This window comes from Quercus lobata, chromosome 6 (assembly GCF_001633185.2).
Source record: "Quercus lobata isolate SW786 chromosome 6, ValleyOak3.0 Primary Assembly, whole genome shotgun sequence".
Classification (NCBI taxonomy): domain Eukaryota; kingdom Viridiplantae; phylum Streptophyta; class Magnoliopsida; order Fagales; family Fagaceae; genus Quercus; species Quercus lobata.
This window is the reverse complement of record NC_044909.1, coordinates 48,552,328-48,579,833: the sequence shown is the minus strand read 5'-3', so window position 1 is coordinate 48,579,833 and position 27,506 is coordinate 48,552,328. Positions and strand designations below refer to the sequence as shown.

The following is a 27,506-nucleotide window of genomic DNA, read 5'->3' as shown; positions in this document are numbered from 1 at the left end:
AGGCCTTTTTACATATGGGGGCCTTAATGCAATTGCCACAAGCAGATCGAAAGCCCATCACTTCTGACTCCACCTCGTTCCCAAGGTATACCAAGTTGGCTAGTTTATATTTGTTTTCAATGTCATCATTATGTCCAATCTTATCAAAAGTTGTTAACCCCTCTGTAACAACATTGTTTTGTCTCATTTTGCCATTTTTAATCCCAAAAAGCTTCTTGTTTTTTTAAAGAAAATTTAAGATTTTATCGCTTTCACTCTCTTGTTTTCTTCACCACCTCCCACTTTTCTTCCTTTCCAATTTTCTGCCTACCAGATGATGTCATAGCAAATGAACAAAAGGTGTTCAGATAGCCATCCTTTCAATAAATCTAAGACTATAACTTTTCCCACAACTTAAGGAAGTGGTTAAGTGTGAGTGATAAAAAGTCACTTTTACATAAACTCACTACTTTTTTTCTACCACTCGCAGCCAACCACTTCAATAAGTCGTGGAAGAAAGTAGGGTTGTAAATGAACCAAGTTATTCATAAACAGCTTAGGCTTAACTTAATATAAAATATATAAAAAACTGTCCATGTTTATTTATTTATACACAAACTAAGTTTGAGCCTTAATTATAAGCTAGTTTAATAAATGTGTTGAGCTCAAAAAGAAAAAAAAAATGTTCATGAACAGGCTCGTGAACATTTGGGCTCGATACAAAATAAGTTGAGCCTAGGCTCATTTATGAGCATGGTAATAAGCTTCATATGAGTATGATAATTCTTGCGTTGGATCTGAAACTCAAAACCTTGATATTGAACTCAAGCTCAGCTTGACTAATAAATCTAAGCCAAGCTCAAACTTTAGACTTTTTGACAAGCTAGAATTCAAACATGTATGTGTTTTAGGCTCATTAATGCTCGTTCATATTTGTTAATACAAAAGCTAAATCATGTATTTGTAAACAAGCCAAATTTGAGTTTTAGTTTTAGGCTTGTTTAATAAACAACCTAAGCCTAAAAAAATAAATTGTTCCTGAACAAACGCAATACAAAATAGGCTGAACCTAGATTCATTTATTTTACCCTTAAGTGATTTGATTCACCCAATTTACCAAAATTTAGGAATGCTTTATTGGGAACTAAGGGGAAAAATAGGTGTTTTATGGTATTTCTTAATCTTGGAAAATTAACACTTTTGTTGGTTTTGAAACCCGAACTGTTCAAAGAACCGACAAGTGGAGAGGTAAGGTTTTTGTAGTTGGATCGAGATAATCTAGTCTTAGTTGTATATAAATATATTAACCAGGACATATTATGGAATCTCTAGAACTGAGATTCTAGCCTTGCCAGCAGAGAATTCTAACTACTTTTCTAGTCCTGCCAGTAGCAAGCGAAATTCTAACTATATTTTACAAAACAAAGAGGTGATTGGTGGAATTGGAACATAAAGTGAAATAGTAAGATTGGAGTAAATATTTTCCGAAAGGTATTGTTTTAAAGAAATTAATACATAACTCAATTAAAGCCAATAGAAGCGTTAATTTTCATTGATTCAACTTGTTACTTTGTTCTCACTTAACTCCCTAAACAGGGTTGGGCATCGAGACACATGTTCAAAACTGAACACGTGTTCGCATCTTAACGTGTCCAATGGAACTAGCCACTAGACAGAGGCCTCTCCCCCCTAAACAATAGAAACTTTGTAATCATTAATGAATGCATTCTCACATTTTCTTAGCAGGCAAACAAAAAAACAAAAAAAAAATTGATATTAATAACCAAACAACACCTTAGCTTTTCTTTAGTACTGTTTGCGTGGTTTTTGATCATATGTTGCATTTAATTCTCAATCACAATAGTGAGCAATTGGAAAGTTAATGTTTCGTTTACTTTCTTCTTCTTTTTTGGGTAATGTCTCATTTACTTTATTATTATTTTTTTTTTAATTTCAACTTATGACGTCTACTAGTTATTATTAGACCGAGACACCAATCGGTTTTTGGTGTATGCGGAGATTGAATCTCAAATCTCTTATTCAACCATTAGAGACTTTACCAGTTGAGCTAACTAGAACCCACTTGTTTTATTTACTTAAACAATCATTTTCAAGATTAAATCTATAGCATTTTTGAAAATGGGTTTTTTTTTTTTTTTAAGAATACATTTCCATGGATTTTTGTAGTAAAAATTCTTGTCATGGCCAAATTTCATGGCTTTTTAAAGTATTTTTGAAGAAATCCAAATTTTAGGGCTCTTGAGACTTCATTTAGAAAATACATCTATCAAATGATTTAGTTTTAGAAAAAAAATTTAGAGTTATATTTAGAAATCAACTTGAACAACCTTTTTGATAGCAAATTTTAATGCAAAGCTTTAGGAAGCTTTTTGAGAAGTATTTTGTAAAACAATTTAATAAAAGCCTTTTGAAAACACTTTGTTTAGAGAGTTCCTTTGGACCAAGCCTTTTATTTTTTGGTGGGATTGTGTTTTTGATGATAACTAAAAAGCTAGCATATCAACACTTCCACCCATGAGAAATCATTCAAGGATTACAAAATTTCAAATAAATAAATAAATATATATATATATATGTGTGTGTGTGTGTGGTGGAAAGTAGATAAAAATCACACATTCATCTACTCTGTAACATTAGTTCAATATCCATATGGCTATATACATATGAATATAAAGATCAAAGGAATTAAATAAATAAATAATAGGTGCATATATCTCAATATCAAGATCTAGATATTTAAACACATAGAGTATGAATATATAAATTAAAAGTATACAAAGATCAATATAGATAAATTTATTCACAAAAAGCATAGATCCACAACATGGTTAAAACTCTATACCGATGGATCTATCAATATATGGTTGTGTACATCAAGGTGTACGTGAGAATATAGGCATATATGGAAGCAATAATATAAGAGCATAGTTAATACATTAATCTAAGCTTAGAAGCATAGAGATAATATACTACTCACATAGCATAAATAAAGTATCTTCACCAAAAAAAAAAAAAAAAAACATAAAGTAAAGAAAATCATTTTTTTTTATCCAATTCTTCATTCCTGGGAAGAGGAAAAAGCAGATAGAGCAAAGGCCTCCTCTTTCCGTCCGCTCTTCATTTACTTAAATGGAAAGAGCCGGGGTTCAAGTCTCCAGGAGGGAATTTCACACACATATACACTTAGATTAGGCTAAAGTAAAATTCTATCTTGTATCAAAAAAATAGAAATCTAGACTAATAAAGCAATAAATGGGGGTAAGAGGCTTACTTTAGGGGTGATTAGAAGGCTAAAGAGGCCTTAATTTTGTGCTGGAAATTTTAGGAAAAGAGGATTTGGAATCTTAGGACTAGATTTAAAAAAGATGATATTCTAGGCCTTTTCGGTCCCCATTTTCTACTCTTTCGGATCTTATCTTTGAGCAGCTGTTTGGAGGTCTTCTAGAACTTGGATTTTTGTGTTCTTGCAATCCTTAAAAAGTTCTTGCAGTCCACTTTCTAAAGGTTCCAGCTTTATTCAATTTAGAGCAGCGGTCACGAAGATGGTCCAGTTGGAAGAAGGGTGTTTCAGCGTAGAAATTTGCAAAGCTGATTTTTGCCTATATTGTCCATGTGATATCTCTCAATCCAAAAATGATATTGTCGAGCCATTTTTTCTTTGACATACATAATTGATCCTAATTCAATGATATTCTGGATTTTTGCATAAATTATGGCTGAAACAAAACAGTTGTTTGTGTGAAGAAGCCCCAAAAAACAACTTTTGGTCCCAAAAAAAAAAGTGTCATTGGAAGGATTTTGATACCTATTTTGTAAATATGTTTGTTTTATTGTCCCAATACTTTAATTTAGCAAGTGGTGATAAAATCATGATTTTGCATAAATTTCTTTTTTTTTTTATATATATTCTTTTAATTCAAGTCGGTTTTTGCCATCCATGCTAAATTGAAGTTCATAATGAGACATTTTCAATGACTCCTCACTTGAACCAATTTGTGGTCATTTGATTATAATTTAATTGAGATTAAACTATAATCAAACATTACAAAAATGGCTTTTTTTTATTATCAAAGATTCAATGTTTTCGTAATATCTTTCATGTTTCAACAACAAATTTGGGCCTGTGAACTATCATTTCAAAGATAATTTCATGATCTTTAACATGATCACAAATTTATTACAATTGGATGGTTGAAATTTTGGTCAAATATTGACTAAACCTAGATTAGGGTTGGTCAAACTTAGTTAAAATAAGTCAAATAATTTGAAAAGATGATTAGGTTAAAGTAAATTGGAATTTGGTGGTTAGATGAATTTGGAGATAATTTTAATGTCAAACAACTTAGTCAAACTCAATCAAACTTAGTTAATTAAATGAGGAAATTTTGGGATTTTGGGCTCTTGAACCATTGAAATAATTTATCCAACAACTAATTAGGACAAATCAATTTATTTCATGTAATATTCCATATTTCCAAGTTAGAAATGTTTTTTTTTTTTTGTTTTTTTTTTTGTGGATTTCAAAGCTCAAATTGATATTTTGGCATGGAAATCGAGGTCAAACAAAATACAGTGTCAACCTCCTAGTTTCTATTTCTTCAACCTTCTCCTCTAGTTCTCTCTCAGTATCAATTCCCCTGTCTCACTACTTGTGTCTTTAGTGATTCACTTTTCACCACAACGCAGACATGGGAAGGCTGTTACAGCTCTAGTCAAATATTTTCCCAACCAACACGCGTGAATCGAATGCAACAATGACATGCAATACTAAGAGATTGGCATCACATCAGTCCTTGCAGCAGGGCAATTTAGGGATCTCTAATGTGACCTCTGCCATGATAGATGAGCTAGATTTTGGTGTGGTGCTGGTGGCATGGTGGTTTGGGTCTCAAATTCACTAGATCTTGGGTTCTTTTCTATTGAGTTGAGATCTGTAGGCATATGGATGGGTTTTTCTGGTGGCTTAGGTACTGGGTAGTGGGGTTTTATTGAGTGGCAACTATAGTGCTTTTTGTGGTGGCAGCAAGGTGGTTGAGGGTGGTGACGGTAGTTGGGATTTTGTTTGTGGTGTTTTTTGTTTGGCTTGAAAATCTAAGTTTGCGTATGGGTGGGTTTATGGTTGAGAAAGAGAGAGGATAGGAGTTGTGGGTTGGTGATGGTGTTGTGACTTTAGAGTAGAGATTAGAGTGAAAGAGATGATTTGACAAAAATATTAGTAGAATATTAGATGAAGAAATGGTATTAGAATAAAACAGATAGTAAAATGAATAATCTAATGTTGGTGTTTCTAAAAAGTGGTTATGCAAAATAGAAAAAGTAAGTTCTTATATTAAAATAAACAGAAATTTTTGCACATATAGATTCGAATATTTTACTATCTCTAGAGCTACACGAATTGTTTCCAATAGTACTTGATACATAAAAAGGGGGAAAATGGGTATTTGACCCTAATTTACAAACTATGCAGCAAAATGCCGCTGTTTTGAAACAATTTAGCAAAATGCCCATATTTTTTAAAATCGAGTTACAGGTGGAACATTAGCTATGCATATTTTTCCACTTAAATGTTTTTGAAAATTTACTTGAAACTTCCACTTAAAAATATACATATAACTCGATTATGTTAAAATCATGTTTAAAAAATAATGACATTTTGCTAAATAGTTTCAGAACATAAGGATTTTGCTGCATAGTTTGTAACTTAGGGGCAAAAGCCCATTTACCCTATAAAAAGATCACTAGTTGTTTTAGTTTTACCTATGACATTCATTGTATGTTTACTTAATTACCAACTTCACTAATATATTTGAAGTTAGGATTTACTTTTTAAACAATATTGAATTTATTTACTTAATTTTATAAAAAAATTGTGGTTAACAATACCATAAAATATTTATGAAAACATCTAAAATCAAGGAAATAAAACCTTAAATTATAATCTTAAAAAATTACATAAAAAAAATTAATAGGCTGAACCCATGTTCTATTCTACCACACCAATGGCGAAATATGATCTGATGGAATTATTATAGATGTAAACATAAGATTATAGTTTTCTCACAAGACAGTTTGACTCTTCACTCACCAACGAGGAGAACCTCCTTAATTAATCTTTCAAAGTTCTTATATGATGATCCTTCAAAATCAGTTGCTTCCATTGCTTTCTTCTTCCATTCCCTAGCTTTTTGCCTCATGGCATGTCCCTTTTCCCCTTCCATCATTTCCTTAACAAGTGCTTCAATCTCATGACGTTTAACATCCTCATTAACCTCCACACCAATCTCCCAAGTGGTACAAGCATACCGACAATTTGTCTGTTGCTCGGCAAAGAAAGGCCAACAAATAATAGGCACGCCAGCAGATACACTTTCTAATGTAGAATTCCAACCACAATGTGTTAGGAAAACCCCTATGGATGGGTGTGCTAGCACTTTATCTTGGGGGCACCAACTTGTTAAGAATCCCCTATCCTTAGTCTCCTCAAAAAATTCTTCAGGCAAGATTGCTGAATCTCCCATTACCAAATCAGGCCTAACTATCCACAAAAATGTGTGCTTGCTATTTGCAAGGCCCCATGCAAACTCTTTCAAGTGTTGGTTTGACATCATAGTTATGCTTCCATAATTTACATACACAACTGAGTTGGGTTCCCTTTTATCAAGCCATTGGAGACATTTGGAGTCTTCTTTCCATAAGCTTAAACCTTGAGACATGAAATGGCTCTCAGGTACATGCCGACCTAGTAAGTGAAGTGGGCCTATATTGTAAACATGAGGGAATTTGGCCAAAAGTACTTCTAGGACTTCATGTTCAAACTCCTCAAATGTATTGAAGATGATCGCGGAAGAATTTAAGCAATTTTGTACTTCTGATCCTAGAAAATCAAACATTGTTTCAGTAATGTCAGTGGTTCTAATAAAGGTAGGGAGGTCCTTCAGCCGGATGTTTTTCATTCCCGGGATCCAATTTATTGGTTTGTCAAGTGTTCCATCATCTTTGAAGCTTTCATCTGTAACAAAAGAAATATAAAACAATAAGTCTAGAATCACAACTTTTCTCATAAATTGTTGATACAATAAGTTGTTAACGATTAAAAATAAAATGGTGTCAATAGTGAGTCTATATAAAAATCAATAATCACTTCTCTACTCAGCAATATTGAAAATGTTGTTTAAGTAATATTGAAAAATCTAGTTTATAGCATTACTCTAGATAGGGACAAATCCACGCTTGGACCAAGGGAGGCCAACCCCTAGCCCAACGCCAAACCATCCTCCCCATTTCAATATTTTAATTTTTGTTAATAATGCATATTTAAAATTTGTCATCATCCTCCCCAAAATAACTAGTTAAGTTGCAATTGGCACTTCTCATAATCACTTATAAACCCAAAATCCACCTAGTAAATATCTAATGTGGGACTCTGTACATGCCTACACAACACACACATAATCACTTATAAACCTAAAATCCACCTAGTAAATATCTAATGTGGGACTCTGTACATGCCCACACAACACACACATGGTGTTATACCATGTTTGTTCTGATATATAATTTGTAATGACCTGAAAAGAGAACTAGTCACTTATTTGTTTACACTCGGCCAAAAGGACTATTCATGTTACGATTAGGAATCTTCGTAATCACTTATGAACCTAAGATCCACCTAGTATACACCTAATGTAGAACTCAACGCATGCCTATACAACTCACGCTTAAACAATCAAATCCAATCAAATATGCACAATTTAGGTATCACACGTTTCATCTTATAAAATAAATTAGTCCAAATAAGTTTTTAAAAAATGTTATAGTCTAATGTGTGGCCATCCTCTAAATAAATAATTAACGTAAAACATTTTTAAAAATCGTTTTTCATCTTTTAGTATTTGTAAAGAAGATTCTCTTTCTTAATCGATTGAAAATAATAAGGTTTGTATATATTTTTTTATGATTTCTTTTTGAATTATATCAAACGGTTTGTAAGAATTAAAATATCATTTACTTACTAACTTGTTTATAGAGTGATTGTACTTATAATTACTCATTTTGTTTTTATCACAACTTCCACACAAAAAAAAAAAAGCATTTTCAATAATAAATATTGTCAAAACTAAGTTTCATAATCTAAATTACTATTTGATTTTGTACTTCAAAAGGAAAATTATTCTGAATTTAGTATATATAAACAATTATAGATTATTTTGGGATTTTTTTTTAAAAAAAAAAACTAATTTTAATAGGACAAATGATTGATTTAAAATGTCTTCTGAAACAATTATTTTGTCTATTTTCTAATTTGCATTTTTCTAATATTGAATGAGTGCTAGTTTTATTTTATTTTTTTATAGGATAGTAGGATACTTAGTCATGAATTTCATTATATTTTTTTCATTCTTGAATTTTTTTTCACGTTTTGGCTCTCCAAAACCTAAAATCCTGGCTCTATCTTTGACTCTTGATTATATGCTTTTAGAAAATATTGTTAGAGTGATTCTTAATATTTCAACTTTTACAAACCGAAATCATCTTGATATGAAAAGATTGCATGTCCCATATGTAATTTTTCAGTATATTAAACATTTTTCTTGGGTCTTGTCAACGAGAATTTAACTTTGTAAACATTTTTTTGGGACATAAGATCATTACTACTCATTATTGTAGTAGAAAAGAATAAAATTATTATCACAAAACAAAGTTAGAAATTACAAGTCCCATTCTCATAATATAAATGATGGCTAGGAAAGTTAGGAATTGTGATCCCTTAAGAAATTATTCTGATTTATAAGCTACAGGTCTACACAACAAAGTATCCCTCTCCCATTCCTTAAACTTTGATAAAACAAAATATGATCTTTGGTTTCATTATGATGAGGATAGATTTATCTTAATTAGTTTTTCTTTTCTTTTCTTTTTTTTTTTGGAGAATCATCTTAATTTAGTTAATAATGCTTATGAAAGGATTCAATTTATACAGAGTTTCCTAACCGTATATATATATAAAATTCCTTACTCTCATTAATTAGACCAAAACTAGATTTCTCATATAAAATTTTCCTGCAATTGCTATATTTTACGGCTACGTCTCGCTTTTCTTTGATTTCTCTAGCAGAACATAGCATAACCTTTTTTTCCCCTTATAATCCACATTCGCCAGGAAATATTAAACCACATGCGATATGACAACAATGACAATCAACAATTAAAGGTATTTATACATATTCAAGTAAATAAAGAAAAAAAAAAGTAATATTACACATTATTTATCCCATGAACAAAAGAAAATCTATTATGTATCCTGCAGGAGTTAAATCTCATATGTATTTAATACATGTATATATCTACCTTCTTACATGGTGTGAGTATTGTATTTATCCAATACATCATACATGTATGTATCTACTCTCTTAAATGAGGTGGGACCCATCTCATATGAGAGGGTAGATACAAATTTTTTATTCATGTAATACCACCTCCTATTCAGAGACTGCTTTTGTAAAATAGACATGTTATTATTTCTAATTTTGTGGACTTGACTTTGATGTAACAAGTAGTGAAGTTATTTTGCAAAAAAAAAAAAAATTATGAGAAGTATTTACTATCCATACTGTAGGACAAATTACTCCGACTCTTTGACAAGGGAAAATATCTCTCTTATGGAAAAGTACACCACTCCTATATTTGATGGATCTCACACATTTATGAGACCCCATTTTATTTTTTTATTGAAACGAAAAAAAAAAAAAAAAGACCTTATGTTATTATGAAATGAGCATACCATAAGGCAATTTTATAAGATAATTTTCCCTCTTATAAGAGAAGTTGCGTTCATGAAATATAGCAATCCACTGAAAAAAAAAAATGAATTTGTTTGATTTTGTTGTTGGAAGTGGAGTTTTAGTTGTAGGGTTTTGTTATAGAACTTTTGGGATTATAAAGAACTGTAACTAGAAAGAAATATAACATTTAGAGTATTTGACAAACTACAAAGCTACACTGCTTTAGAGCTACTGTTATTCTGTGAGATGATCAGCAATGACACCACACCAAATTGATTTTCGAGATTGAGAGAAAAGGGAGGAGTTGTTTTTGGCAAAGAGAAATATCGAGACGGGGTGATGGTTCAAAAATTTAACTTAAAATTAAGAGCATTTAGTTCACAATTAAGATTGTACTATATAACATTTTCACAAGATTGTACTTTTTGAATTTAATAGTATACAAAGTACTAAATGCAGTTTTTTTTTTTCCCCAAAATTTAGAATTAAATCGGAAAAGGTTATAATTTTATATAATGACCGTGGATAATTTGGATAATTCACCTTTTATTAAAAAAAATAAAAACCTAAACAAAATCTCATAAAATATAATAAAATTTTATTATTAATTAATTATGGAAAATATTGGTTGATGAGATCTCAGTCTCATTTGGCTATTTCGAACTCACCAATATTTTCCAGGTTTAAAATTCTTAATTAAAGTCTTATGAACAACTTCAGACTGGATGGCTACTTACATTGCACTTGACAAAGAGAGTAAATGAGAGACTTATGAACTGGGGGACTTAGTATATATGCTCATTAAGCAATTTAAGCTTAGAGTGGTAAGTGATAGATATACTCAGTAACCCCATACTGCCATCTGAGTTACAGTTCAATTAATAAAGTTGTGTATAGTCATCTGATCAGTACCATTGGTGTGGTTAGAAAAATATGAATTTAATCTTTAACAGTTATTCTAACAAAAACAAAAAAAATTGTTCAAAGTACCTTTGAATGGAAGAATGCCTCTTTTGATGAGTTCAGCGAAGTTGAGACATCCCATGAAGCCACAAGCTGAGGCAGGCCAAAACTGAACCTCTGGGATGCCTAATTCTTCTCCAGCTTTAATAGCAAAACTCATGACGCCATCAGAAACTATGCAAGTAACCAAAGGCACTTCAGAGGACGAGTTGAGCTTAAGCACTAGCTCTTTGAAAGGGACCAAACAGTTCTTTCTTGTGGAATCACATAGTGCTGGGATATCTTGGGTTGCATCACGATCGGACGGTGGCAACCCGTCTGGTATTGTTTCAAACAGGAAATCAGGTAGGCCCTTTACGTAGTCAAGTCCTTTGGATCTGATTAAGCGTCTGTGGTTGAACTCAGTATTAACAAAGGTTATATGGAAGCCCCTTGAGTGAAGGAGCTTGGCTAATCGCATCATGGGTGATACATGGCCTTGTGCTGGGAATGGGACACATACTGCATGGGGCTTTGTAGCTCGAACTGAACCCATATCACTTGCAAGTTTAAGCTATATTTTTTTTTAAGGAATCAAATTTAAAGGGCTTGTGATGATACCTCTAGGCTCTATGCCATTTTATGGGAAAAATTTGTAGCATTAGGCTATTAACCTATAGATTTTTTTCAGTAAACTCATCTGCTGGGAAAATTATTCACTGTCACATGAGAGATAGTATTACTATCAATCATTCGAAATACTGAATAATCAACGTCAGCATGTCTCCTTTAATGTCTTATGCAATTATTGCAATGTCGCAAGTTGGCCTAGTATGAAAGCTGGTTCTGTACGGTTACTATCTGCGTTAGGTACTAATTGGTAACTCATGCAACATACACAAGAAAATTATTGGAAAATAATAAAACATGAATATATTAAAAGATAATTTAAGTTTATGTATACTTGTAAGAGATATATATCTAAATAGTTCTTGCTGTAGCAATAGAAGCCTTATCTTTAAGATAAATAAAAGATGTAATGCTAGTAAAATCCATTATATGGCCAAACTTGTAATCCAAAACAAAGAAATGGCTAAAATTGAGACCAAAAGTTAATATAAAAAAGAAGAAGAAAAAGTTAAGACAAATCCCAGTTCTTTCAAAAGTGATTTAAAATCTACTATTAGTATATAGAATATTATTGAAGTTGTGATCTCATAGCTCATAGTATCCGTAGCAATAAGCTCTTGATTATTTATTACTAACATGGTCATGATCATGATCCTGACCACTAAATCTAAGGCCTTTTTGGATTTGCTCTTCTAGGAAAATCTGTTAACACTGGCATATTTTCTAAAATAAGAGTCACAATTTCCATGAGTTTTATGTTGAATTTTAATTGTTAGTACTTGATAATTGATATCCAAACCTCAAGAATAAATAAGAAAGAAGCAATTGAAACATACAAATTTGTGAATCCATCCAAATCAAAAAAACAAAAGATATATAAATTGAATTACCATATACATAATAATTGATGACTTGCCATCACATACTCCCACAGTCAAAGCTCAATGCTCTTCTCAAATTCTCTCTTCTATTTTCTACTTCAGATGATGCTTTTTTATCCGAAGCATTGATGTAACATATTTATAGGTTTGAATTTAGATGCAATATAGACTATAGAGTTTTATTAGATCCAAACCCCTCTAACCAGAGTGTAGTATTTGTTTTGAGTCAAACTTCTCTAAGCAAGAAAACAAACTAAATGGTATTTTATCAAGAACTTTTAATGTGCTTATCTCATTTTTTCTTTTTTTAAGATAGAAAACGTGCTTATCCTTTATATCATGTAGCAAAACAATAGACTTTGAGTGAAGAGCAAAGGATGTGTCTGTTTAAAATAAATGATAATGATGAGTTTGAGTTTGAGTTTAAGTTGAACTAATTAGAGAGATAGAATTTCATTCCTTGTTAAGTTTGAACTAAACAAAAATAATTTTATTAAAAAAAAGATAATGATTTATTTTTTATTTTTAAAATATTATGCTGACTTGAAAAATTGTGAGAGTTTTAGAAGTTTTGGTTATATATATAGATTAAGTGAAAAATTGATATAATAAAATTGTGTTGACACAGTAAGCATTAGCATTGGGAGGTAATTAAACACCCCCCAGTTGCTATTTTAGCAACTGAGAACCTAAAATAGTGCTCCAACCCGGTATGTAAATCTTAAAAATTTTAGAACCCATGAACAGTAGGTACTTATATTTAAAACCCATTGTTCACAAGTTTGTAAACACAAATAATATTACTTTATTCCCCTTTTTCTCTCTCTCCTCTACGCTTCCCCCCAATCTCTCAATCTCCGAAACACTCTTCTCTCTCAACTCTCTGCACTTCCCCCTCAATCTTTGAAACTCTTTTCTCTATCAACCCTCCCTCATGATCCTCACAATTTTAGGAGGTGGATTTTAGGGATGGCATAGATCGAAGTCTGGGTCAGTCAGTGGCTAGATTAGTGATGGTTGCTCGGTCGGTGATGGGTTGCTTGGTTGTTCAGTGGCTAGATCAGTGATGGTCGATGGCTGGATTGAAGTTTGGTAGTGGGTTTCGGTGGCTGAGATTGGAGTTTGGTGGTGGGTTTCATTCACAACAATCTTCCTTCCATGGACCACGGTGGTTGAGATTTGAGAGGAACGGTGGTTGGTTGGGTTTTGTTTTTTTAATTAGATTTGGGTGGGGTTGGTTTGCTCCAATGGGTTTGTGCAGGTAGTGGATGGGTTCATTGTTTTGAATTTGTGATGGGTAGTTGATGGTTTTGTGGCGGAATCCAATAGGTTTGTGGTTGTGATTTAGGGGCCGTCACAGATCAACCATTGGTTTGTGATTTGGGGGCAGTAGGTTTGTGATTTAGGTTGGTGGGTTGGGATTTGGGTGGGGATGGGGGTGGTTGGTTGGATAAACTTTTGGTAATTGGACGGTGGTAGTGGTAGCTGAGCTTCGATGCTAGGTTGCTGCTAAGTGGCTGAGTTCATATGTGGTGGTTGCTAGAGAGATAAAGACAGAGGAAGAGAGGAAAGAGAGAGATTGGAGAGGAGAGAGAAAGAGTAGTTTTTAAATATTATTTAATGTTGTAGTTTATATTATTTTAATAAGTTGTATCTAAAAATAGAAACTGAGATGTTTGGTGAGTTGTAAAATGAGATAATAAAATAGATAAAGTAGATTTTTAGGGTATAAAATAGAACTTTTTTGGCATTCCGGATTCTAGTCAAGCTAAGCTCGAGTTTAATATCAAGGTTTTGAGGTTGAGATCCAATACAAGAATTATCATGCTCATATCAAGCTTATTATCAAGCCTATATGGTTTGGACCAGTGATCCCAACTTTCAATTAATTTAAGTTTTAGTAAGATATGAATTTATTTGTCAAGCTCATATCAAGTTTATTACCAAATTCATAAATGAGCTTAGGCCCAACTTCTTTTGTATAGAGCCTAAATGTCCATGAGCCTATTCATGAACAAATATTTTTCTTTTTGGGCTCAGCTCATTATTTAAACAAGCCTTAAAACTAAGACTCAAGCTTGGCTTGCGTATGAATAAATAAACATGAACAAATATTTTATTAAGTTAAGCTCGAGTTATTTATGAACAGTTTGATTCATTTACAACCTCACTCTTTCCACAACTTATTGAAGCAGTTAACTGTCTCTGAGTTGTAAAAAGAAAAAAAAGAAAAAAAGTGATGAGTTAATATAAAGCCGGATTGTTTATTACTCAAAAGATACAATTAAAAAAAAAAAAAACCAGAGAACCTCATATCTAATTAGGAAGACTATTTTGAAGTAACTTTTGAGCTCTTCAGGTAGCAAAGAAACCAAATTCAGCTCAAATTTACGCCATTGGAAGGTATGGTTTTCAAGCTGGAACATGACCCAAGCCAAGTCCTTACAAAAAAAAATAAAATAAAATAAAAATCCTGGTAAAGCATGGACTAATAAGTCGACAATCTTATCATGATATATTTTGAGCCAAAATAAGAGGAAAGAAATAGAAAGATAATTGCGTCTCATACTTTGCCCCAGCCCCACCATGGAAGCCTAATAATAATCTGAAAATGGAAATTTCATTACTATAGTACATGACTAGATGTAGAAGGTGACCTTTTGATTTTCGTTTCTGGTACTGATAGGAAGGCGACACATCGTGATTCGTGTCCACTTGTTGCTGGTCCAAGTTTACGGTAACGATACTAATTAAATTGAACTGCAAGCTCCAACAAACAAATTTTAGAACAAGTAGTTGGATACTTGGATCTTATCTCCTAGTCCACCACGGCTCCTAAAAGCAATGTGCCTTATTAGGTACGACAACAAAATTTTTTTTTTTTTTTCTTTTTTTGGTTTGAGAAGATAACAAAAATTATGTGATCTTTTTTTTTTTTTTTTTTTGGTAAACAAAATTATGTGATCCTATACCTACCAAAATGGGAGGAAAAACCACCTTGTACCTTCTTACATATAAAAGCTTGCCGCTACATTAATTTAGTACTATGTATTTAGTGTTAAATTACTGTTCATCTACGGTAAAAATTTGTGAGACACTTTTTTTTAGTTTCGAAAGTAGCTATAGTAACAGATGGCACTGTAGTTACAGTTTTTTTTGGTCATTTGTTTGTACTTTTTTTTTATTGTTATACTTACTTAACAAATTTCATAATATTTTCATAATTATTGAGGTATCAATTTCTTATAAGTCAAAATAAAATAATAAAATATGAAACTGTAACCAACCATAACTGAAAATAAATGTTTTGTGAAAATGTTGTGAAACTTGCTAGGTGAATATGTAAAAGTTACAGTACTTTTGGTTTGTTCGAGTGGCACTGTAACTACAGTAGCTACTGCGTTTTTTTTTTTTCTTCAATCTTCTGTTTGTACTTTTTTTTCTTTTAAATATTTATAAGAACCCGCATATATATTGTTATACTGACATAACAAATTTCACAATATTTCTTTATAATAAAAGCAGCTATGTCGCTACAGTGCTTCGACACTGTGCATCCAAAGTGTTGACACTGTGCAGCACTATAGTTGCAACAATTTTTTTTTTCTTCCAATATTTGGTTTGTGTTTTTTTTTTCTTTTAAATATTGATATAAGCTGACATTTATATTATTATACTGACACAACAAATTTCACAATATTTTCACAATTATTGACGTGTCAATATCTTACAAGTTGAAATAAAATAATATTTTCATAATATTTTCACAGGTCAAAATAAAATAAAATATTTTCACAATATTTTTTTTTTCGTTTGTTCAACCCTTTTGTTTATTCAACTAGCATTGTAGCTACAGTGCCTAAAGTTTTTTTCTTTTTTTTTCAATAATCGGTTTGTGTTTTTTTTCCCTTTTAAATATTGATGTAAGCTAACATTTATATTATTATACTAACACAACAAATTTCACAATATTTTTACAATTATTGACGTGTCAATTTCTTACAAGTCGAAATAAAATAATAAAATATAAGACTGTAGCCAACCACAACTGAAAATAAATGTTTTAAAAAAATGTAACAACACTTATTATTATCACAATATTTTCACAATTGTTTTCCTTCACAATTGTTGAAATCTCAGTTTCTTATATATCAAATAAAAAAAAATGCTAAATCCACAACATTTTAACATTAATTCACAACAAATCATAGGTAAGCTATTATTGATGGATAGCACTGGACCTATAGTGCTTTTGGTTTATTCAACTGGCACTATAGCTACAGTGCCTAAAGTTTTTTTTTTTTTCCAATAATCGGTTTATGTTTTTTTTTTTTTCTTTGAAATATTTATGTAAGCTGGTATATATATTGTTATACTAACACAACAAATTTCATAATATTTTCACAATTATTGATGTGCAAATTCTTACAAGTCGAAATAAAATAATAAAATATGAGACTGTGATTAATCACAACTGAAAATAAATGTTTTGAGAAAATTTTACAACACTTATTATTATCACAATATTTTCACAATTGTTGAGATCTCAGTTTCTTATAGATCAAATAAAAAAATGTTAAGTCCACAACATTTTGACATTAATTTCTACCATGCCTAAAGTTTTTTTTTTTTTCCAATAATCGGTTTGTTTTTTTTTTTCTTTTAAATATTTATGTAAGCTGGCATATATATTGTTATACCAACACAACAAATTTCACAATATTTTTACAAATATTGAAGTATCAATTTCTTACAAATCGAAATAAAATAATAAAATATGAGACTATGACCAACCACAACTGAAAATAAATATTTTGAGAATAACAATAACAATGTTATCAGTTTAAAACCAAAAATAACTTGTCATTTAGAATTTGTTCTAAAAATGTTATAAATGTAGTATTTCTCTCAAATAAAATAAAAAAATATCTATTCGGATCCTAAAAATGAAGATATTATGAAAATATTGTGATATTTTGTTATATTCCTAGACTTCTTTTTTAATATAATCAAATTGGGTGAGCAAAAATTCATGATTTCACACACAAAATCTATATTAATTTTCTCACTACTAGGGGCACATGATTAACATAGTTAGACTTAAACTCAGTGTCTACCAAGCAGAGTAGTTTGAGAATTGTTGTTTGAAATTTTTTGAAATACGTGTAAGTAAAAATGTGTATAATGTTGTTTAAAATGTGAAAATTTAAATTTAAATTCACTCATCAAACAGACCTCACCAAACAGGGCCTTAAGCTTTTGGGTTACGTACGTGGTGCCCTTTCATGTTAGAGCAACCGCAGTGATTGCAAAAGTTTGTCAAACACAAAAAAAAAGTCAAAATTTGCACAATTTTTCTCCAAAACTACCATTTAAAAATGTGTAAATTTGCACGCTACTACAGTAACTGTGCTACGTAACAATAATTTATTGTTTTTCTCTCTCACCGTTCAAGTTCCTCTCTTTCCCAACAGAGACAGCAACCCAGCAAAGAAGAAGACAAACCTCCAACCATCAACTTAGCACCACCCAACCATCACTACCGCAACCATTTCAACAATTTATAATCCACCACAATCAAGCCAAACAAAAATCATCCGAAACCCAAACCAAAATCAAGCCAAACAAAAATCAACACAAACCCATATGAAAAACCCAACGGAAATCAGTTGGATCTGCCGCCGTTGCTTCCGCCGTTATTGCCGCCGGATTTCCTTCGCTTCCGCCTCTAGATCCTCTGCCGTGTGTGAGTGTTGGGTTTGAGATATGAAAGAGGAAGAGAATTCATGGGAGTATCATTGTACCAGATGCGTTGCTTTGAGACATGAGAGAGGAAGAAATCTGAGAGAGAACCAGAGGGCAGAGAAGAATTGAGAGAGGGAGAGAGAGAAACGGTTGAGATGATATGAGATATTAATAAAAGAGAGATATTAATAAAATTATATTAAAAAGCATTATTTAAATAAATTAAAGTGGATAAAAGATCATATGATGTGAGTGTTTTGAAAAAATGAGTGTATAAAATAGAAAAAGTAGATTCTTAATATAAAATAGATGGAAAATTTCAGCAAAACGGGTGCGAATGCTCTTATATTAACTACTCAATTGAAGTATCCCTAAGGCGTTCTTTTCTTAACAAGTGATATCAGAGTCAAGGTAGTGTGCAACAAAGTTACGTGCTACAAGGTTACAAGGTTTTCAAGGTCCTTTTTGCCGCTGGAGTAGGGATGATGTGCATGTACTTGGAAAATACACACAAGGTTTCCACGAACATGGACATGCAAAATTCCTATGGATGAGAAGTATATATTGCATAACAGTTACATGCAACAAATATCTCATAGCATGCGGGATCAACATTGGATGTATGCTTCCTACCAATTGTGAGACATCGATTGCATGTAACTAATGTATAAGATAATTTTCCCCTAATTAGGGTATGCATGGGGTTGAGTTTGAGATATTTTTCAACTTTTTTGGGTTGATAAATATCCAACCCAACCCAACCTAGGTTGTTTCCATTTTATCAAGTTTAATAATAATAATAATAATAATAATAAATGGATTTTTATTCAACTGTTTAAGTTTCAAAACTAATACGCAAAATTTCGAAATAATCCAAATTAACAAATTTAAACAAAATCAAAATTTAAGATAAGTCAAACTAAAAATTTGAAATGCACTTTTTTTTATACTACTAACAGTGTGGATTGTGTGTTGAGTCAGGTTATATGGATTGAAAATTTAACCAGCCCAAACCCGACCTAGCCCAAGCTTAAAAGAATTTTACAACTCAACCCAACCCAACCCATCATCTATGAAAAATTAGCATAAGATGTCAATTTCGGTTTGTTTGAGTTCATCACCCCAAGCCTAGAACTCCAGAGTGATTAAGCAAGAAGTTAGTACCCATTATATGCTTTGTTAGAGATCAATTTAGTAATTTACTATCATTACCTTATCATACTTATCATAATTACACATATGCAGAAGAGGTTGCACAAACATCATTGCATTATTGATTAAAAAGAAAAATAAAACATAATAAAATTTTTGTGTGTATAAACATGTGTTTACAATTATTAAAAAGAAAATGTAGATTAGAAAAAGGACAAGAATTATGTACGAGATTTCATTATCTTGCAATGAGAAAGTTACCTGGAAAGAAACAGTAATGCTCAGGACAGAGAAAAATGCGTAATTTTGTGCCACAACTCACCATGTGGCAAGTTGTAATTGATGTAAGTGTGATGGTGGGTCATGTGAGGACACACCTGCATCAATCACAACTCGCTGCATGGCGACACGTAGTTGTACACTTTCTATATCCTAAGTATTACTCAGGAAAAAAAATGTGAAAATTAATAGGCTTTATTAGTCGGACGAACTTGTAGGGTTTAGTAACTTTTTATATAAAACGTACAAGGTGGTTTTTCCTCCCATTTTGGGAGGTATAGGATCACATAATTTTTGTTATCTTCTCAAACCACAACAAACAAACAAACAAACAAAAAATTGTTTCGTACCTAATAAGGCACATTGTTTTTAGGAGCCGTGGTGTACTAGGAGATAAGATCCAAGTATCCAACTACTTGTTCTTAAATTTGTTTGTTGGAACTTGCAGGTCAATTTAATTAGTATCGTTACCGTAAACTTGGACCAGCAACAAGAGGACACGAGGTGTCGCTTTCCTATCAGTACCAGAAACGAAAATAAAAATTTCAGGAAAAAAAAAAAAAAGGAAAATCAAAGGGTCACCTTCTACATCTAGTCATCTACTATAGTAATGAAATTTCCATTTTCAGATTATTATTAGGCTTCCATGGTGGAGCTGGGGCAAAGTATGAGACGCAATTGTCTTTCTATTTCTTTTTCTTATTTTGGCTCAAAATATATCATAAGATTATCGACTTATTAGTCCATGCTTTACCAGGATTTTTTTTTTTTTTTTTTTTTTTAAAGGACTTGGCTTGGGTCGTGTTCCAGCTTGAAAACCAAACCTTCCAATGGCGTAAATTTGAGCTGAATTTGGTTTCTTTGCTACCTGAAGAGCTCAAGAGTTACTTCAAAATAGTCTTCCTAATTCGATATGGGGTTCTCTTGTTTTTCTTTATTGTATCTTTTGAGTAATAAACAATCCACTTTTATATCAACTCACCACTTTTTTTTTTACAACTCAAAAACAATCAATCACTTCAATAAGTTGTAAAAGGAGTGGGGTTGTAAATGAACCAAACTATTCATAAATAACTCGAGCTTAACTCAATAAAATATTTGTTCATGTTTATTTATTCATACGCAAGCAAAGCCAGGGTCTTAGTTTTAAGGCTTGTTTGAATAATGAGCTGAGCCCAAAAAGAAAAATATTTGTTCATAAATAGGCTCATGGACATTTATGCTCTATTCAAAAAAAGTTGGGTCTAGCCTCATTTATGAACTTGGTAATAAACTTGATATGAGCTTGACAAATAAACTCATATCTTACTAAGACTTCAATTAATGGAGAGTTAGGACCACGAGTCCAAACCAAATAGGCTTAATAATAAGCTTGATATGAGCATGATAATTCTTGGTTGGATCTCAAGCTCAAAACCTTGATATTAAACTCGAGCTTAGCTTGACTAATAAATCAAATCAAGATCATTAGTTAAACTAAGCTCAAGCTTTTAGACTTTTTGACAAGTTAGAGCTCAAACATGTTTGTGTTTTAAGCTTATTCATGCTTGTTCATATTTGCTTATTTATAAACAAGCCAAGTTTGATCCTTAGTTTTAGGCTTGTTTAATAAACAGTCAAGCCAAAAAAAAAATGTTCACGAACAAGCTCAATACAAAAATAAAAAATAAAAAAATAATAATAATGCTTAACTAAGACTCATTTATGGGCTTTGTAATAAGTTTGATACGAGCTTGACAAAGAAACTCATAGTTTACTAAGATTATATAATTAATTAGGAGTTAGAATCACTAGCCCAAACTAAATAGGCTTGATATAGGCTTGATAATGTATTTGTGTTAGATCTCAAACTCAAAAACTTGATATAAGCTCAAGCTAAACTTGACTAATAAATCAAGCAGCTCAAACATTATTTGTAGGCTTGGTTTGAAATCGAGCAAAGCTTGAACATTTTATTTTTGTTGAAAAGTCGGCTAGAATATTCACTATTCGATAAATCTCAACTCATTTACAACTGTAGAAAGAAGTTGAGGCAAAAATTGTCCCTAGACTTATTGGCCATTCTTTTGTGTGGCACTTTGAACTTGTTCGTACAGCTCATGAATAAAACGGTGTCATTCAATATTTAATGATCGTTTTAAAGAGAGAGAATGAGCTCTATTGGTGGAATGCCTTTCAATCAAATCATTTCACAAACTTTACATTTTTGGTGATTCTGTATAAGGACCATCTATAGAAACACCCCCTCCCCCCCACCCTTTTTTTTTCCAGAGTAAATCAAAAGGGTGATTTTTCAACTTCAATGAAAATGCCATAGATGAATGGGTAAACTTCAATCACAACCAAAATTCTACAAAACCTACACAGGCTCTTCTGGAAGTTTAGAAAAAATCGACGCAGTTTTTAACTGGCAGGGACCACTTTTTGAAGTAATAACTCCAGGTCTTTCAATCTGCATGGATGGTGCAAAACCTATATGTAAGATGTCGGGCAATATAAAATAATAAAATCAGAATTGCAAGCATTTTTATAGAGGAACTGGCAACCATACCTCAAATTACTCAAATCTGGATAGATGGCTATTGCATCTTTAAAATCCTACATTAAAATATTATATCAAAAAATAATTCAGTACTCTCATGAAGCAACTATTGGCAATCAATTAATTGCCAACATACGTAAAAAATTGTCAGTAATTTTCTGTGTTTAAGAAAGAAAGAGGGAAAGGTTTGACCTGTTCAGCTGTTGAAGATGTGTAGGTAATCACACATGACATCCCTGCTCTTGTTGCAGCCTACAAATTTAGTTTTCTCTAGGATTCATCATGGTTGAAAAGGCTTGATTCAATGTGTACGCCAAATAAGAGAAAAAATGTGGAACAATAACTCAAATTTGTGGTAAATCAATGGAACGGATAGAATACCTACCCTATTAACATAAGAATCCAAGATAATTTTTAACAACTCTCTCAAAACTCCTCGTTTTTAAGCATGTACAGTAACTGATTATTACAAATCACAATACCTGTAGTCCAATAACGCTATCTTCCACTACCAAACAATCTCTTGGTGACACGCCCAGCCTCTGCAAGGAATATCATTTTATAGTTCTGATCGTGATATATATTCAAGTAATAGAGCGCAATGGTTAATATTACATTGGAAGCTGTCAGATAAATTGAAGGATCAGGCTTCTTTTCCTTCACATCATCACCTACAAGCCAAATAGAAAAAACAGAATTAGATTTGAGTGTTGGAGTTGCAAAATATAATACATACATACATGCTTTTTTTTTATAATTAATATACATACAAACATTCAAACATTCAAACAATGACACATACATCATACATGCATAAACAGGGGTATTCTATAAATTTAAAAAATAATAATAAATAAAAACAACAAACAAATAAAATGGAATGGAATGGGCGCTGACAGCAACAACCTCGTTGTTACCAAATCTATTTGAATGGACTAAAATTTTGACACTTAACATATGGAGGGAAAATGACAGCATTTGCAGCTAGACTTGAAAAGAATGGATCTAAAAAAACTTTCAAGCACGGACGGAGAGTAACTTACAATATAACAACGAGAATAACAAAATTGTGTGAGTCCCATGCACATTACATAGATGATCTCATACACGCGTGGCAGATGCAAATAAGGATAAATTGTACAAATAGTAAACAAGCCTCTCATACATGACATGACCAAAAAACATGTAGAATATCTCATTTCAAAATGATCAATATATACCTGCCAGGAAACAATCAAGACTTTGAAAGCGCTCCTAAGACAAGGAAAATACAATATGTGATTTAAAATATGTTGTAGAAGCAGAATACTTAAAAATGTAGTAAAACAACTCCAAAGACACAACTTACAATTCCTATAAGGTTTTCAAGACAGAGTATAACTGAACTTTTAGTCGCTGCAGAGCAAACAGCTAGTTTTTTACCCTACAACAGCAGGAAAAAAAGGGTATCACTATCAATTAGCACATATTTGTATTCCTAAGCATAGACACTTCCGATATTGAAGATGAAGCAAAGGCAAAAGAATAAACTAGTGATAGAGGAATAAGTTATTAATCTCTATGAATCCAATGCAAACAAATGATCTTCAATCCCAATTATCAATCAAGAAAATCTATATGGAATAAAGTGAGCTCAATATACCATGAAAATATAATTGCATTTGAATGGTAAATTTTATCTTACAGCAGCCTTGGCCTCATCCATCAATCTCAAAACCCCAGGTCTAGGTTCCACCTGGTGAAAACAGTATTAGTCATTAATTCTTAATGCCCATTAACATAACTGATAATGAAAACAAAATCAACAAGAAAATTGAAGTAAAAGAGATGTAAAGTTGTTCTTACAGTTCCAGATTTGATGATTTCTTTGTACATTTCAGTCTTCCAATCCTGCAACACCATAAAAGGATCTATACATTACAAGTCTGGCCAAAATAAAAATTCATATAATGGATACAAAATAATTCTTCAGAATTGTAACCTTTTACCACGAGTTTGAATGCTTGTACATGTATATATATACACATTGAGAACCAATGGATAAAATCTCAAACTCTTCAATATGTATTTCATATACCACTCAAAATAAAGAATACCGTTCCATCAAAAAATATACAATTGCTTCGAAATCAATTGACATCTCTTATCAAAAACGTGGAATTGAGACAAACAACCAGATCCATTTCTAAGGTATTCCATAGTGACAAACCCAGCATTCAAGAATTTCTAAAGTTCCAATTTCTCCATTTAATTCTTAGAGAAATTGAAACAATAGAATAAAGCACACAAAAATCTCTCTACACATACCTTAAAAAAAATAGGGAAAATTACATCAACCTCCCTTGAGGTATAAGGAAATGACAATGAGCCCAAAGTTTTGCAAGAATGACAATCCCCTCCTCATATTCGTAGACTAACTTATCATTGGCTAAGCAAAAATATTCCTAATCTACCCCTGGCTTATCAATGAAGTCCTTATTTTATCCTTAACTGATTTGATTCACCCAATTTACCAAAATTTAGGAATGCTTAGTTGGGAACTCAGGGGAGGTCTATTATTGTATTTCCTAATCCATGAAAATTAACGCTCTTGTTGGTTTAAAAAACCAGAAAAGGGAGAGGACCGAGAGGTTGAAGGTTTTTGAGGTTGGACCAAGGTAATCTAGTCTTAATTGTGTGTGTGTGTATATATATATTATGGAACCTCTAGAAATGAGATTCAAGTCCTGCCAGTAGCGAGCGAAATAATGATAGGGGTTTTACTATTGTAACAGTAGCTTGAAGGGTTAGTTAGTAATGAGTTTTAACAGCTGTTTGGTTGGTTGGTTAGTCAAGAAATTGTAACTGATTGTATAACAGAATTAATAACTGTACCAATGTATAGCAGATAGCTCAACTATAAGAGGGTGATCTGGATTGTAACGAAGGACATTAAAGAATGATACGCAATTTCCTTCTTTTTGCTCTCTCTCTATTCTATTCTACTCTAGGAGGCCTAGTTCCCTCAAAGAACTACCATAGCTAAATCTGTTACTTGATTAAGAACTACTGAGTTCTTACCAAATTCTAACTACTTTTTACAAAACAAAGAGGTGATTGGTGGAAGTGGAACATAAAGTGAAACAGTAAAATTGGAGTAAATTTTTTTGTTTCAAAGACATTAATACAGAACTCAATTAAAGCCAACAGAAGCGTTAATTTTCACAGACTCAACTTGGTTACTTCGTTCTCAGCTCCCTAAACAATAGAAACTTTGTAATCATTAATACATTCTCACATTTTCTCGGCAGCCAAACAGACAAACACAAAAATGATATTAATACCTGAAGAGTGTCGATCAACTTGACTCTGTCCTCATCGGCCTCGGGAGGCTTCTCGAATATCGTTGAAATCGGCCAACCGTGCTCCCCAAAGTACCTTCACTCACAATCGCAAACCCTAACCAATCAACAATCTAAAAAAAAAAGTAAAAATAAAAAAGAAACAAGAAAAGAGAAGAGAGAACCATCGCATTTTAGGTTTGCCGCCTCCGATGCGATTCTGGAGCTGGTCGTAGAAATCGATGCCCCAATTGAGAGGCTGTTGTGATTCATCAGAAGAAGAAGGGCAACGGACATTGAAATGAGCGAAGGCATCGTTGTAGGCCTGGCGGTGCAAGTGCTCGGACTCGAGGATCACGCCGTCGCAGTCGAATACCAGAGCTTGTAGGGAAGCCGAAGCCGAAACTGAGAGCTGTTTCTTGGAGGAGCTGAGAGATTTTGATCTGAAGGATCGGAAGCGGGGAAGAGTGGTGACGTGGCAGAGAGGATTAGGAGGAAGAAAACTAGGGGCAGTAGAAGATGAAGAAGAAGAAGAAGAGGGAGAGAGAGTGGGGCGAGAGAGCGTTATCATGCTGCTGCACGCCATGGCTCTGTTTGTGTGTACTGTTGAGTTTGTGACTGTGTTCTCTGTGGCTTTGGAGCTTCGGGCACTATTTTCTAACGGATTCAACGACCGTTATGGACCTTTCAAATTATGGATGACTCAATAGCTCTATGGAGTCTAAACTTAATGCATTTTTAAAAAACACTTTTCATTGGAAAATGAAAAATTGACCACTTCTTTTCTTTTCTTTTTTCTTTACAACTTTTTCAATTTTTCTAGTTTTTAAAAATTGATAATTAATATATGCTTTTAGTTATTCTATTTTAGTTAATTACTTCCCAAAACACTCAAGTTTGATTATCTATTCTAAATTCTCAAATATATATTATATTTTCTATTTCACTTATATGTTGAGTAAATTGCACTAACCTTCTACTTCTGATAGGTTTTCTATTTTTATACTCACTTCCTTTCTAATTTAAAATAACACTTGCCTCTATTAAAACGCAAACTAGTTATACTAACCTCCCATTCGTGAATGAAAAAAAGCTTTAAAAATCTTGAATTTTCTATTTTGCCTCCATATAAACTTTTCACCACACACCCCATTTATTTTTTGGCATTTTTTTTTAATTCTTTTTTTCAATACATACTTTACTTTTTTGAAAGGCGGCTATCTTTTTCCAAACTAGAGGGGTGGTGAGTATAATAATAGAAACCCTCAATTCTCCTTTAAATATTCTTTATCCATTATTTTTTATTATTTCCTCCACTTTTCAAAACATCAACTTTTTAAATCGCTCATCCATTTTTTTTTTTTAAAGAATAAAATAAGTATTTGTAGAATGAACAATATTCTCTAAATGCAAGGAAACACTGTAGCCAAATGGTATTTTAGGGAATGTATAGGAAATCCTATACGTGGGTTTTTTTTTTTTTTTAATTATTCATTCCTCCAATCGGTCTCTTATCCTATTTTAGGAAACCTATTGGGAAATTGCTAAGAAAACAAATAAGTATATAACATAATTAATTGATATCTATCTCTATAATTATTATAAAATATATATTAAATAAGATTTTAAAAAGGAATCGACTTTCTGTAGAAAAACTTTCGGTAGGAACAGAAAGAAAACATATAATCATTGTATCTCAAAGCTTGGGATGATATTTGCATACCATAATATTTTGGATATCTAGGTAAGACATGAATATGGCCCTTTTATTAAACTAGGGCCTAGCATACTAACAAGAGAGGATAAATTATGGATGAAATTGTTGTCTATCAAGTACATGAAGGACGAGAGTTATGGCAAGTTCCCAAGACTAAAAATGGATCCTCAATGTGGAATACCATCCAAGCCTCAAGGGGATTAGTGGAGAAGGCGCTCGATGGAAGATTGGAAATGACATAGCACTAGATATTTGATATGCTCCATGGGTGCCACATTTGGAAAAATTCAAGCGAAAACCTATAAATGATTCCCCAAACAACCCAATTTGATTTCTTATCTTATCTTGCAATAACCAACAAGGTGGGGCAAAGACAAAATTAGAGCGATTTTTTTTTTACAGAGAATCAGCAAGAAAAGCCATTCAAACATAATTACCCTAATATAACCAAGAAGATTCATTAACTTGGGTCCCCAACTCATCAAGTAAGTTCTCCACAAAATCTACTTATCAAGC

The 27,506-nt window shown here is 32.2% G+C and overlaps 2 protein-coding genes across 3 annotated transcripts; both read right to left on the bottom strand.

Annotated features, from left to right (window-relative positions):
• Positions 1–5,911: 5,911 nt before the first annotated feature.
• Positions 5,912–11,463, bottom strand: LOC115993589 (linamarin synthase 2-like). The gene is made up of 2 exons (XM_031117527.1): positions 10,773–11,463; positions 5,912–7,009 (listed from the first exon to the last, which is right to left on the bottom strand). The coding sequence occupies exons 1-2, from the start codon at positions 11,278–11,280 to the stop codon at positions 6,078–6,080; spliced, it is 1,440 nt and encodes a 479-aa protein (XP_030973387.1). The 5' UTR covers positions 11,281–11,463; the 3' UTR covers positions 5,912–6,077.
• A 10,045-nt stretch (positions 11,464–21,508) lies between these two features.
• On the bottom strand, positions 21,509–26,016 carry LOC115994239 (haloacid dehalogenase-like hydrolase domain-containing protein At4g39970). 2 transcript variants are annotated; one of them, XR_004093157.1, is made up of 11 exons: positions 25,459–26,016; positions 25,277–25,370; positions 23,799–23,843; positions 23,638–23,688; positions 23,302–23,376; positions 23,174–23,207; positions 22,569–22,624; positions 22,436–22,495; positions 22,146–22,248; positions 21,963–22,009; positions 21,509–21,863 (listed from the first exon to the last, which is right to left on the bottom strand). XR_004093157.1 is itself a non-coding variant. In XM_031118304.1 (11 exons), the coding sequence occupies exons 1-11, from the start codon at positions 25,857–25,859 to the stop codon at positions 21,815–21,817; spliced, it is 972 nt and encodes a 323-aa protein (XP_030974164.1). In that variant the 5' UTR covers positions 25,860–26,010; the 3' UTR covers positions 21,509–21,814. The 2 variants fall into 2 exon arrangements, 1 of the variants encoding a protein (XP_030974164.1); XM_031118304.1 differs by having other exon boundaries at positions 22,146–22,205; positions 25,459–26,010.
• Between the last annotated feature and the right edge of the window lie 1,490 nt (positions 26,017–27,506).